We start from the raw sequence: 14505 nt of genomic DNA on the forward strand, positions 1-14505 counted from the left end.
AAGACCCGTTTGAAGCCCGCCTACAATCCATGTTAATATTCTGTTTGAAAACATTTATTTTCTAATGAACGAGTGGTTATTTCCCTGCAAAAACATGTGTGTGTCTGTGTGTGTGTAAGAGAGAAACACAACATAGCATTTACATGTATTCGTAAGTGTGCGTTCAGTTCACCGACCTCGACACGAACCCGCAGCGAACTGAACGCACACTTTGATCGATTCCTCTCCAGAGCTCCCACAGACCTAAATTATTACTTTGCCTTCCCACCTCTTCCTCCTTTCCTCTCCTCCCTCATCCCTCGTTCCGCTCGTCCATCCCTCCTGATACCGCACCACTCCCATCCTCTAACCTCCCTCTCTCCCTCCTTCCCGTTCTGGTCAACGTGACCTGCAGGTGAACCTCTGACCACTGAGTGTGTGTGTGTGTGTGTGTGTGTGGGCCGTGGGGTGGTCCATCTTCACTTTTCCGTCCCTCTCGATTTCTTTGACCTTCCTTGTCTGCCTCCTCTTCCTCCTCTCCTCTCCCGACCTCCATCCCTCCCTCCCTCTTCCCCTTCTCTCCGTCTTTACTCCTCCTCCTGCTTTTGCTGCTTATCATGAGTCAGCATCTGAATGCGCTGATATGTTAAAGCAACTGAGCAACAGCGCCCTCTGCAGCCACACGTGGTGATTCATTCTGTTGGGCTCCGTGTGAAACACAACTCAATGTATCTACAGCTTCCGAAATGTTTTATAAGGGGTGTAAACAGGAAGTCAAGTGTTGCCACTGGATTCCGTCAGTTAGCATGTGGGCTACAACTTGGCACCCTGTTCTTTAAGCCAACATTTCTTTACATTGTTTGCGAACTCAGCATCGTTATCGTACGGAAACAGGTCACTTAAAGAAACACACCACACACTGATCAAAAATGCAGTTTAATTGGTAATAGTGATTTACTGCAGTGCACACAGTATTGCTCATTGTAGACAAGTCAGATACGTAACGTCTGGAATATACATTCAGTCTGTGTCTCCCGGGGGTCGTCGACAAATCGTCAACAGGCCGTCAACATCGCTGAGTTGGCGTGTGGCTAGTTTCAAGAAGCTAACAGATGAAACGTTTTTCAGGCAACAGCTAATTTTCGGTTGTTTCATGTCCGTATTAGTTTGAATTCAAGCTAAGGTACGAGTTAGTGTCACTGTACATCCAGACGGCGAAGCTAAAGGCTAAGAGCTAAAGGCACGTCGCATTTACGAGAACAAGAAATACAATGTGCTAAGACAGTGCAGCGTGAAGGCATCTTGAGGCTTTGTGGGAAAAACTATATGAACAAAAACCATCAACAGCAAGTATCACTGACAACGGCCACTGACATGATTGTCTCTTTACAGCTCTCACATGAGCAAAGCTACGAGACAGAAATCAAATGTAAAAATCCTGAGTTAATTAAAAACAAATGGATCTTCTCTTCTTGACGCGAGGTGTCTGGTGCTTTCGGACATGATGCAATTTCCTTCTTTTCATTATTTGCTCATATTTTCTTTTTGGATATATTTACAAAATTTATCGGAGCACAACAATATCGATGAGCACGAGCTATGTGACGAACGTAATAACTGTGTAAAACTCTTCTACATCCCTTAAAACAAAAAGCACTTCATTGAACGTATATATATTTGGCAAAAGAAACTAATGCACCTCTGTGAGATTTTATGTATAATCATTTGAAGTCCGACAGTTTTCCGATCTCCTCGAGGTGAAATGCAGCGTTTCTTTAGTTTCTCAGCAGCAACATTTACAGTTGAGTTTATAGGTGCAAGGAGACACGTGTTGACATCTGATAGCAAGTTAGCTCCTCGTGTTTGGGACGAACTGAATCTGAACTAAACGCCTGCTCGGATTCAGATTGTTTTTTTTAACGTGTCGCAAATGGGTCGTAGAATTCCAGGGAGGTGAAATTAGCCGAGAGGCTGGAGGCATGACGACGGGTCTGTAAAGCTCCGTCCAGTAAACGAGCTGCGTGTGGGGCCATGTGACTTTTTGTTTACGGGGCCTGGTTGGCTCGTAATTGGCCGACACAAACCCGAAAAAATGAACCAAACGGGTCCGAGTCAGTTTTTCCACTCTGGTCAGGACCACAGCAGATGAAGTTAGAAAAAAAAAAGATAATAATTCTTAAGTAGCAACGACTGAGGAGAATATTTCTTTCCGTCCTCGTCTTCATGTCTTTTTAATTACGGCTCTGTTCGTTTTTTATCGTCCGTCCATGTTTTGCTTTCGCTCGCTAAGTCAGTGTGGGAGATCAAAGGATCAAAAGACACACACAGACACACACACACACACACACACATATGAACTTGGACATCAGGAAATCCCATAGATTACAAATGGATTAGTCTTCCTGTTCTGTACTATATGGGAGTGTGTGTGTGTGCTTGTGTGTGTGTGTGTGTGTGTGTGTGTCTGACTTCATCCTTCTATCTGTAAACGTACTTTGTGCGAATACGACTCAAACCCCAAGATCAACAAGAACAAATCCACGACTTAACCTGCTGAGCCCTGAGAGTGAAGAAAGACTAGAGGAGGAGGAGGAAGAGGGAGGATGGAGAAGAGGAGGTGGAGAGAGTGGACAGAGAAGAGCAGGAGCAAACAAATATGAAGCAGGAGGACTAAGAAGTAGAGGAGAAGAAGAAAAGGAGGAGTAAGAGAACGAAATGGTGGAGGAGACGGAGGCCAGAGAAGAAGGAGGTAGAAGTAAAAGAAAAAGAAGAGGAGGAACAGAATGAGATGGTGGAGGAGGACGTGGGAAAGGAAGAGAGGAAGGATGGGGAAGAGGAGGAGCAAAGAGATAACTTAGGAGAAGGAGAGAAGAGGAGGAGGAAGAAATGAGAGGGAGGATGAAGAGAATGGGATGATGAAGAAAGCCTGAGGAGAAATGAAGCCAGAGGAGGATAAAGAAGTGGAGGAGAAGGAAATAGAAGGATGCAAAAATGGAGTGGGAGGAGGAAATAAGGTGGAGGAGGACAAGGAGGAACAAGAGGAGAACATGTGGAGGAGGAAGAAGAGAAGAAATGAGAGGAAAAAGAAGAAGATGAGATTGAGGAGGAGGAGAGAGAAGAAGAAGAGGAGCAGAAAAGAAGGATGAAGGATAGAAGGGAGATGGAGGAGGAGGATGTGGACAGAGACGATTCAGAGAGAAATTGGTGAAATATTTTTTCTTGCTCTGGGTTTTCTTTTTCTTCCGATTGAGTTTAGAGCGATAAAGTTCAGCATTTTGAAGATGACGAGTCGCTGCCGCCGCCGCCGCCTGGTCTGACCTCGCCTCTCGCCTGGGAAACAGCGGGCGGTAAGAAGATCAAGCGGCAACATCTCAATCTTTGATTCTGTTTCCTCTTTTTTTTTTTTTGGAAGACGCCGGCGTTTCCGCGACGGGCTTTTTATTCCCCTTTTTCTCTGCGTGAGTGCAGATGAGACGAAGCGAGAGATGAAAGCGGTGGCGGAGGGAGGACGGGGACGCGGGCTGAGGGCGCCGGCGACACATGCTGAGATCTGATGGAAGTGCAGCGACGCAGAGACAGTGAAACGCACAAACACACACACACACACACACGTCAGATTTGTGAATCGCAGTGTTTCTAATCAGGTCAGAGCGAGTTCATCAGTTCATCTCTGCAGTTTTCAGTCGCAACTTTGGGAAGAAGAAACAAAAGAACGGAGGAGAACATGAAACTTCCAGAAACTGGAGGTCGCTCGGCTCGTTGTCGTCACTCAGCAGCTTTGGCCGGTCCGAACGGTCCCACCATCTTCATCGCAGCGTAGTTCTGTAGGAGGAGGAAGAGGAGAAGGTTCAGGAGGGTTTGTTCGGATGGATCACGACTAAACTTGGTGGAAGGATGAGATGATTAAAGTTCTTTGATTTCTCAGAGAATAATTCATGGATCTTGATGAAAGAGGAAAAGGCGGATGTGTGTAATCTGCTCTACGCTCCAACCCGAGCTCTGGGTGGTGACTGAAAGAATGAGGCCAGCGGCTGAAATGAGTTTCCTCCGTCAGGTGTCTGGGCTCAGGGTGAGGAGTTCAGACATCCAGAGGGAGGAACCGCTGCAGGGGAGAGTTGAGGGAGTTTGGGCATCTACTCAGGAAGCTTCCCTGGTGACTCCCGTTAGACGCCCAACCAGGAGGAGACCCAGAACTGGCTGGTCGGACTGCGTTCTTACTGGGAACCACTCGGAATTCCCAAGGAAGATCCAGGAGGTCTGAGATACACTAATCTGCCGAGAGCGTCTCACATCCACCTTCTTCTTCATGTTATCCTCTGCAGTAAATACAACATAATAAACATAGAGTGTGTGCTGGCAATCTAAACTTGCCGGGAAGGCGTAGAGGAAGACGCCGAAGAAGAGGATGATGAAGAAGAAGATGATGAAGAGTAGGATGAACCACTTGAAGCGTCTCCACAGGATGAACCTGAGCGTCTTAAACGGGGAGGAGAACCACAGGAAGGAGGTCTCAGGACGCCTGGGAGGAGAAGACACAGTTACTGCAGCAGTGTGTGTGTCTGCCTGTGTGTGTGTGTGTATATGATTGTGTGGTTGTGTGTGTGTGGTGTGTGTGACTCACTGAGGCTCCTCCAGGTGTGGGTTCATGTTGGGTTCGTCTCTGCCGTGGCCCGCCGGTCTCTCGTCCTGCTCCTGCTCCGTCACGACCTCCAGCGACATCTCCACCTTCCCCTGACACACGGAAACAACCACGACCACACGTGACATCATTTATTTACTGACCACACACACACGTCCTCAACGAGTGTCTTAGAGTTAACGAGTAAACAGATAAACCAGTAATACGGTAATAAACGCTTTTAAGCCTGTGCTACCATATTTGGTTTTGGCTTATTTGCATGTCGTCTTTGTTTGGGTGCACGTTTGTGTTTCTCACAGCGATGATCTTCTCGCCGTTCTTCTCGCAGGTGCACGGCCACCAGCCTTTGACGGTCTTCTGCTCGAACAGCGACACCAGCCGCTCGCTCGACTGCTGCAGCAGCTGCAGGTCACATTTCTCCGGAGACTTCGCCGGACGCAGCATGTGGTTCAGATCAAACACCAGGTGACCTGAGGAGTCATCGACATTATGTTCACATGCATACACCATGGAAACCAGTGTCACAGAAATAACGTAAACATTAACTTCATCGATAAAACGTGTTGCCTCTGTGACCTCGAGTCATTAACGAGGACACTTGTGGGCCAGTTTTTTCTTAATGACTAATTAACGAGCGAGTTCAGAGTGAATTATGGGGGATCCCGCGGTGAGGGCGAGTTAGGAAGTACGTTTTGATGGTTGTTGACATTAGGCACGGAGGAGCTGTGGCTTGATGAACGGCTGCACGGAGACCAGACGGCCACTGGAAGTGTTTTTCCAGAGTCGGCTGCAGCTCGACGGTGTGATTGTAGGAAAATGGCTCGTGTCTGACCCTCACACTGCGCAGGAACATTAGCAGTCGGCGGTCCGAGCTGACGAGCTGACGACAGACAGGCACGGAAAAAATGCTTTGAGGTGGCGACACACCCGCAGACTGGACGAGGTGAACGCGTTTGAGCGGGAGAAATGGCCGCTGCGCAGAGGGCGAGACGGTGATAGACAGGAACAGATCAGAGTCTGGATTCCTCATCTTCCTCCTCCAGTCGGACGCTCGATCCCCAGGCCGTCATCCCTCCCTCTTCTCTGGCAGAGAAGGAGAAGATGAAGTGAGGCAGGCGGAGTGAGAGAGGAGAGGCCCCGGCGGTGGGGCAACGTCAGGGGTGAAGGAGAGGCAGACATTTTTGACAGCTCGAGTCTGGAGAAGAAAAAATAAGACGAGCCCTTCCTCTCTGTGAAATGTGCCGACACAGTGGAAACGGACGGGAGTTAATTCTGGAGATAAATGTTATCACAGTCGTTTGTCTGCGGACGCGTCGCACACGAGGTTCGCTGGACGGATTCAACACGTCGGAAAAGCTGTGGAGAAACTGTTGAACTGTCCAAAACCAAAATTCTTGAACCGGTACAAACCATTTTCAGTAAAACTTTCACTATATTTGAGTAAATGGAAATTGAAATAAGTAGATATGGAAACGATAGTCGAGACATAAAATGTTCTGTAACGTCCAACAGTGAATACGTTTTTGTGTCGACAGCAGTGGTGTGTGTGTGTGTGTGTGTGTGTTTTACCGAGGTAGTCGTCGAAGGAGAACTTGTCGTTGTCCCAGATCTGGACGGTGAGTTTCGGAGCCAGTTTGGTTTCGGCTTTATCGACGCTCCAGAAATGTTCCTGCAGAAACACGGGAGGGAGAGACAACGTGACCTCGACTGAGGAATCAAAACAAAAGTGTCACAGCTGCACAAAAATCCTATTATTCATAAAAACTGATTTATATTCTATTGACCTTTAATTTTCTTCCTGTTCTTTAGGATCCACTGTGAGTGTTTAAGATTTCCTGAGTCGTCATTAAAAGCTTCACACTCCGATCACGTCTGTGCAGCTGCTGCGACTCGTTTGAATTATTCTCCGCGTGTGATGAGGACGAGCGAGAGCAAAGCATCCTGGGAAACGTGTCCTCTCAGTTTGGAACAGCACTTCCCTGACACATCTCTCACTACATGTCCACTTCCATGGAGCTGTGTGTGTGTGTGTGTGTGTGTGTGTGTGTGTGTGTATTAAAGCTATTATCACCTCTGGTGGATTCACACTAAACTGTCAGACAGTGTCTAAACCGGTGTCACCTCGGAGCTAATGGACTTTACTCTGCAGCTGCTGCTCACAAACACTTTCCTCTCGTTCTCTTTCCATTCGCTCAGTCGACCTTTATATCATCAGGTGACGCTCACACTTCAGACCTGCACCTGAACGCTCTCCTGACATGTTCTGAAGGGGCTGCATGTGAGAGCCCAAAAGTTTGAGTCAGTCGCTCTGGAACTTTTCTGGAAGTCCTCATGCAGCGCCCTGGTAAAATGCCCCCTAATGGAAATGTCTGGGAGATTCCCAGTGAGCGAGTGGACGCGTTGATGAGGTTTCCAACCGGAAGAACACAAATATCTCAGGATGAAGAAGAGGAGCCGTACACGTAGAAGACGGAGACGTCAACTTGGAAACTCTCAGCTTCCTGATTCCCTGCAGTTTTACTTTCAATCATTTCACGTTTTTTCCAAACAACAAATCGGACTTTTGCGAATACGCAGAAACAATCAGCTCCGTTCTGTGCAGTGTGTGAAAGTGATAAATGGAGTCGTCTCTGTCGAGTTCATCATGACTTCACACTCAGTCTCCACATCCCAGTCTAAATCCACATCGTGCTTTCACACACGTCAGAACAACACACCAGGCGTAAACACCCTGTGTGTGTGTGTGTGTGTCCGTGTGTGTGTCCGTGTGTCTCACTTTACCCACAAACTCAGTCCAAGTACATTAAGATATCACTCCACAGCTTTCACAGGCAGGGTGGGACGCTGTATGGACGAGTGTGTGTGTGTGTGTGTGTAGCTGCTCTCTACAATATCTAACAGCATCAATCAACTTCCTTTCTGTTGCCAGTACAGAGTCGTGTTCCGTCTCCTCGCTCTCGCTCTCAAATCAAATAAACTTTATTGGCAGAAAAGTCGGGCAACGATATTACACTTAATTACACACCGATCAAACCAATAAACCAATTTTTACTCACTCACTTATTTTCCTCCTTAAATTATTCGGAGATTATCTAGTTTGATGGGTTCGTAATGAAGTCTAAATCATCGAGGCTATGCAGCAGAGTTAAGGCTACGATGTTTCCATGGAAACCCACATGAACCCGATGAAGACAATAAGACGCTGTCATCTAAACGTTCGGATTCAACCCGAATGAGGTCATACAAAGAATAAGACACGTAAAGTTGACATGTCTAAGTTATTACTAAACATTAGATAACGGACGAAGCCTTCTGTTGCTACTCTATTTGTGAAAGTCTTCTGAAAGCTCGCAGACAAGAAAATGGACAAAAGCTGCGAAGATGAATCCATTATTAAATGTGGATTGACAGAAAATGAACAGGCAGCAATACTGACGGTAAAGAAATCGTTTTTAATTATTCAAAGCAGGGAAAATAATCTTTAGTTGAAACGTTAGCTGTGGAAATTTAATCGGCTAAAGTCACTCCTCTGGAAAAAAACAATAATAATTCAGAGGTTTTTCCGAGAAAGTGCGACTTCACCCATCACAGTATGACGCTGACAGAGCCGAGTGTTGATGGCGCTGCTGATCCGTCCTGTGACTCAGAGATTAAATCACCAACCGCTGAGGCTTCAGGCGTCATAAACGCAGCTCCTGGCTCCGGCTCCGCTCTGGAGTGAAAACCCTCCACCCTGCTTCTTTCTATTTAAAAGTCCCTCTCGTCTTTTCAGCTGCCGCCTGATTGAGGATGCTGCTACGAGCCGGCGAACGCCATCGTAAAACATGTCGGCTGCGAGCGGCTAAAGAGGCTCGCTGCCGGGGCCAAGCAAAGCAAACGACGGCCACGTTGTTATTCCACTTTTCAGTGCGATGTTGTTTTAGCTCTTCACTCTGTGTTTCTGTTGGGTCTCAGAGATCCAATAACACCCTCACTCACTCGTCCTCCTTGTAAAAACGTCGCCTCGTTAATTCAGTTAATTGTAGATCACTGCAGATTAGTCTGAGGTCTCGCGTCTGATGGTTTTGCCACAAGTCTTGGATCCGTGTCGACGTGTTTATAGAGAATTTTTATTTGATGTGACTGGTGCAGCTTGAAATACGTGTTTTTTTCTGAGCTCGGTCCGGTCGTGTCTCCTCGACCGTGAACTGTTAAAACCATCACAAACACAACTGAATCAAACGAGAGGAAGAAAAGAAAGCAAAAGCTGAAATAACACAAGTTTGAAAAGTTAGGTTTTTACTATTTAAGGGTTTTTTAAATTGTTAAATCTGTTTGTTGCATGAAGGTTTTCAACTGGTTTGCCTGTGTGGAAGATCTTGAGTGGAAATGGAGTGAATTGAATGGGGCTAAACGGCATGATTGATGGACTTGTGATAATTATTAACGTAATTGGGGTTGTTCATATTAAAGAAGAGTTATTCAGCAGCTAGGGGCGATAGCTAATAAACAGGATCATGTCCCTCGTTCTTACCTTCTTGTCCACGACACACAGCTGCTCCGCTGGTAAATAGTGGAAGGGAAACAGGAACCTGTAGTTGAAGTTTCCCTCTCCGCCCAGAGAGCGGTAGTGGACGTCGGTCTTCTGCTTGATGTGTTCGTGACCGTCGAGCCACCTGACAAACACAGGACGGAGACAATGACCCCGTTACTGACGGTTCTCTACTCGAGGGGACGAGGATCAGAGAGAAGAGAGGGAGTGCTCCTCGTACCCTTTCACGTAGATGTCGCTCATCCTCTCGCCACTGATGCTGACATCATCCAGGATGACGTCACTGGTGTTCCAGATGACGCAACGCAGGAAAAACCTGAACGAGAACAAACGTCATTAACTCAACTACACAGATGGAGAGATAGTCTGACTGACTGGTTGATTGATTGGACTTAGACTTGATGTTTGCGTGGTCATGTACGTACTTCTTAGCCTTGCGTGGCGTGATGTTGAACGGCGGTCCGGGGGGGCCCAGGGACTTGGGGAACAGGTCCACCCACATCATCAGACGCCCCTGACGGACAGAGCGGACAGCCAATGAAAAGACGTTTATGGAAGCGGAGGAAGAAACAGACCCGTACGTGACGATATCGAACGTGTGTTACCTGCTCTATGTCAGGTTGTAACGGGTTGTACAGAGGCCGGGTCTCCACATGTTCAGGTACCAGCCCCAGTTTCCTCAGGATGTGGAGCGACAGTCGCTCCTTCAGTGGACCGAGGTGACGCTTACACTCATTTTTGTCGTCTGAAAACACACACACACACACACACACACACACACACACACACACACACACACAGTCACAGTCACATGCACATGTTAAGGTTTAAGTGTAGGTCACAGCTCTCCCAAAGTGGAGAATGGAAAGACGGCACAGTGGGCGGACTGGTTCACATAGGAATTATTCATTATTCATACACACACACACGCACGTACACACTCACACTGCATCACAACGAACCAGGAAAAACTCTGCTGCTTCCAAACAAAATGAAAATATCAAGCAAACGTCAAAAGTTTATGACTGTAAACTTAAAGTCACCTCATCTGTGAGAGGAAGAGGAGGAAAGAGGGGGGGGAGAGAGGAGAGGAGAGTAAGAGGAGAGGAGAGGAAACAGAGTGAAGATAAAGGAAAGGAGAGAAGAGGAGGAATCAGTGTTACTGATCTTTTACTGGTCAGGAGAAGAAAGTAAAGAAGAGAAAAGAAGAAGATAGGAGGAGTAGAAGGAGAGAAGAGGAAGAGAAGAATGATGTAGAATAAGAGGTGATTGAAGAGAGGATGAAGGAGGAATAGAGAGAGTGAATGGAACCATATGAAAGGTGAAGAAGGGAATAAAAAAAGAGGAGATGAGAAGAAGTCAGGTAGTTTGGAAAAAGTGAATAAAAGTAAGAAGGACCAAAAAGGATGGAGGAAGAGTGGAGGGCAAACCAGAGGGAAAGAGGAGAAGAGAGGAGGATGAGAAAAAGAGAAGAGGAAGAGAAGAGTGATAGAAATAAGAAATATGCACGAGGAATAATGAATATGAGGTAAATGAAGAGAGGGGGAGGGAGAAACAGAGAGAGTGAACGGAAGGAGGGAAGAAAAGTGGAAAGAAAAGCGAGTGGAGGTAGAGGAGGAAGGAAGATGAGACGAAAAAACAGGAAACTTGGGGGAGAAAGAAGGGAAAGAGAAAAGGTTAAGGATGGAGAGATAGAGGAGGAGAGAAAGAGTAAAAAAAATGTGATGGAGGGAGGAGGGGAAGAGCCAATTAGCGGCCGCGCTTGACGGACAGCAGGCTGACGCACGGTAACCGCGGCAACTGTGGAAAGAGAACGCGGCGGCTCCTCGGTAACCGAGAGACGACCGCGAGTGTTGACGTTGGCTCGTCTGACCAAACACACACACACACACACACACACACACAAACACACACTCTCACAGTTGTACCATAAATCACCAAAACGACAACCGTGACCTTGCATCGCACCAGCCATGGAACACGTGTGTGTGTGTGTGTGTGTAAATTAATCTTGAATATTTATCTCGTCGCTCCGCTCTTCAGGTGGTCCTGTGATTTAACTCCACTCCTCCTTCATCCTCCCTCTCTCCTTCTCTCCCTCCACCACTTCGTCCTCCGCCAAAGTTCTGCAGTTTCAGTAGCAGGAGAGGATGGATGGTAGGACAGGAAGGATGGAAGGAGGTAAGGAATGAGGAGTCAAGGGAGGGAGATAATGAGAGACAATGGGAAAAGAGAGGAAAAGGGGGGATGAAAAGGAATGGATGATAGATGGATGGAGGGATGGACTTGGTCCTTCACTGCCTCTCTCAGTCTTACTGGTTTTGTCGTTTCCAGCCCACAGTGTTTTTAATGGAACCACACACACACACACACACACACACACAGACACACACACACACACACACACACACAGACTGTGGTGACCCACCGAGGTCTGCGGCCGTGTGTCTGTCTCCTCTGAAGAGGACGCAGTCGTCCTGGTAAACCGGTTTCCGGAGGTTTCGTCGCTCACACACTCGACCCAGCAGCTGTCGGGGCGTCAGCTGATCTCTCCACTGGTTCACCCCCGACCTGCCGGGCGAGAGACTGAAAGAGAGAGTGAAAGAAGAGAGAGAGAGAGAGAGAGAGAGAGAGAGAGAGAGAGGAGGATGTTACTCATTACAAAACACAAGATGGAATCGTTTATGTGACAGTAATATGAACTTTTCAACGAGGCGTCCGCTCACACGCAGTAGGACTGCGGCAGGCCGCACAGGGCTCCGTATCTGGACAGGAAGCGGTTCTCCAGGTCGATCACCGTCTCCCCGATCTTCTCGTCTTTGGTCAGCATGTCGTGGTCGTACACCATCACCCGCAGGTCCTTGTCCACGGGGAGGGAGCACGGGAACTCAAACATCCTGGAGGAGAAGCACATGGAGAGAGGGTGAGAGCTGGGATTTCTGCTTTTGGCAGAGACGTCACAGTGACCACATCTGGACGCCTGGCGATGACATTTGACGTGACGTGATGATTTTGTGATGTATCATGATGTGCTGATCCTTGGGACGTGTTATTAACCTCAGTCGCACATGAGGTTGTCGTGTGGTATAATTTTGTACAACGTGACCAAGGATGTGATGTGATTTGACATTTTGCTGTACGGTATTCATGGAGCGTGACATTCAGGTGCAGTCAGATACAGTTTCCAGAATGAGATAAAATCAGGAGAAAAATCTGAACATTTAATTTGACCTCAGAAGAATAAACTTCTCCAGGTTTAGAAAAAGAGCAGAGACGGTTCACTTCCTGCTCTGCTCCTGTGATCAGTGTGAGTGTAGCGACCCCTACTGGTGTCCACAGAAAATGTGGCTGAGAGGGAAGTAGAGAAGTTCAGACTTCTGCTGAGGCCAAACAATCCTGCACATGTTCGTCTGGCTCTTATAGTAAGAGAGAAAAAAGGAAGTGATCCGATAACCTGAATAATTAATGAGTCAGTGTTAAATGGTTTAAAAAGGAGACGACCCACTGATTCAAATATTTAATTTCTTCGAGATTCAGATTTTAATTTGGCTCTGCACTCACTTCTTTAAAATCCCAGGGAGTAATCCATTGATCTCTCTTTCTCTATTTGACTGTGAGCTATTTTTCTGTGGTTCTAAATAGAAATCTGAATCCAGCAGAATTAAATGTGGTTTCATTAGGGGAAGTGTCCGTCAGCGACATCCTGGATTGAGCTGGAGAGAGAGATGAAGTTACGTACTTTCCGAACACAGGGTCCAGGGTACAGGGGATGTAGTTATCGTGGTCGTTGACGGTCTTTTTCCCCAGAGTTATCTTCACATAAGGGTCACACTGAAAACACAAGGAGGGAAACGCACTTTCATTTGACTCATTTCTTTAGTCTTCAGTTAACAATCTGCTCCTCCTCCTCTTCCTCCTCTTCCTCCTCCTACCTTCCCGTTGGTGTCTTTGGGCTGCAGCCCCTGAGCCTCGATGACGTAGACTCGGACCAAACACTCCTCGATGCCGTTGGGAGGAAGTTTCCTGAACTGCCTGGGTGGAGCAGAGGCGGAGGGGTCGTCTGGCAGAGGGTAGATCTTAAACATGCCCTGTTCGTGGAGGAGATCAGAGCCAAACATCAGGTGGTGTCGCAGGTCATGTGATGATCTGTGATGGGACGTGAAGGTGAAGGCTGAACCTTTTTACCTTGAACTCTCCGACCACTGACGGATCTTCTCCTTCGTCCTGAGTCTTTCCTCTGAACAACTTGAACGTCTGACAGAAATCAGACAAACCCCCGTAACCCTCGACCTTCTCCAGCTCCCGCTCAAACACCTGGGGAAGAGGAGGAGAGGAAAATTGGACAATACCTGATAAATACGTGAACGTTTTCATCTACACAAAATGCTCAGGCACACAAACTTGTTTCTGGGCTTAAGGTGAATTATTCACTGCGGCAATATGTAACTTTATGGCATCATCGCTGAATATGGTCCAATGTAATTCCACTGGTATTGGATTAAAACCGCAGCCAAGCGCGACTCAACACTAAATTACAGTCACACTGCAGCAGTTGGCACAACACAGTGTGTGTGAGTGTAAATGTGTACATAGTGTATCAGGGCAGGGGCGTCCATGTGTCAAACGCACAAAGAGATTCATTTGTTTTCATTAGTTTGTTTACATCGGTCGCACACGCACACACACACACACAGACACACACACATTCCCTCATTCTTTCCCTATCATCGGTGTGTGACAGCTCTGCGGTGAGTCGCTGAAAAGGCGAACTGTTAGAAAACAAGCTGGAAACATCGGTTCACTACTGTGCTGAGAAGAGGGAGTGAACACAGAGGGAGAGGATTCAAGGTAAAGGTTAAAATGGAGGAGAGAAGAAGAAGAAGAAGGAGAAGCACATGAGTAAAGTGTCGGGATGATCGTGTTCAACCGGGTATTATATATAAAAAAGCTGAACTTTATTAAAGGAGACACGTGTTTTTCTTTCCTCTAGTGTTTTATAATTTCCCAGCTTATCAGCATTCACATTATTTGATGACACATAATTTTAAAAACAACATAGCGCTGTCATTCCTCATGATGATGTATCATTGGTGTGTTCGATTCCCAAAGCAGAAAAAAACTGATGAACGTACTTAATTAAAATGAGTTGAAATGTGGGAGAAAGCAACGAGATGCTTTCCCTCCACTGTCACTTTTATGTAATTAAGAAACAAAGGGGTTAGTTAGGAAAGAGCGACGTGGGAGAAGGAGAGAGGAGGAGGAGGAGGAGGAGGAGGAGGAGGAGGATGATGATGAGAGGCGTGGAGGGTGTACAGTCGACGGTTTGGGGCGGAGAGCGGTGAAAGAGTTGGAAAAG

At 47.0% G+C, this 14505-nt stretch overlaps 1 protein-coding gene across 11 annotated transcripts in view; it reads right to left on the minus strand.

Annotated features, from left to right (window-relative positions):
* Nucleotides 1–899: 899 nt before the first annotated feature.
* The window catches only part of dysf (dysferlin, limb girdle muscular dystrophy 2B (autosomal recessive)), a 48096-nt gene continuing 34490 nt past the window's right edge, over nt 900–14505 (minus strand). For all 11 annotated transcript variants that reach the window (XM_047338702.1, XM_047338705.1, XM_047338699.1 and 8 more), the window contains 14 exons: nt 13335–13463; nt 13082–13237; nt 12889–12980; nt 11876–12046; nt 11578–11720; nt 9755–9894; nt 9575–9663; nt 9370–9465; nt 9132–9273; nt 6188–6287; nt 4916–5088; nt 4601–4710; nt 4351–4498; nt 900–3801 (listed from right to left, as the gene is read on the minus strand). In XM_047338702.1, the coding sequence (XP_047194658.1) occupies nt 3745–3801; nt 4351–4498; nt 4601–4710; nt 4916–5088; nt 6188–6287; nt 9132–9273; nt 9370–9465; nt 9575–9663; nt 9755–9894; nt 11578–11720; nt 11876–12046; nt 12889–12980; nt 13082–13237; nt 13335–13463 (1746 nt within the window). In that variant the 3' untranslated portion in view covers nt 900–3744. The remainder of the gene's footprint in view (nt 3802–4350; nt 4499–4600; nt 4711–4915; nt 5089–6187; nt 6288–9131; nt 9274–9369; nt 9466–9574; nt 9664–9754; nt 9895–11577; nt 11721–11875; nt 12047–12888; nt 12981–13081; nt 13238–13334; nt 13464–14505) is intronic.

The sequence above is a fragment of the Hippoglossus stenolepis genome, chromosome 23, assembly GCF_022539355.2.
Source record: "Hippoglossus stenolepis isolate QCI-W04-F060 chromosome 23, HSTE1.2, whole genome shotgun sequence".
NCBI classification, from domain to species: domain Eukaryota; kingdom Metazoa; phylum Chordata; class Actinopteri; order Pleuronectiformes; family Pleuronectidae; genus Hippoglossus; species Hippoglossus stenolepis.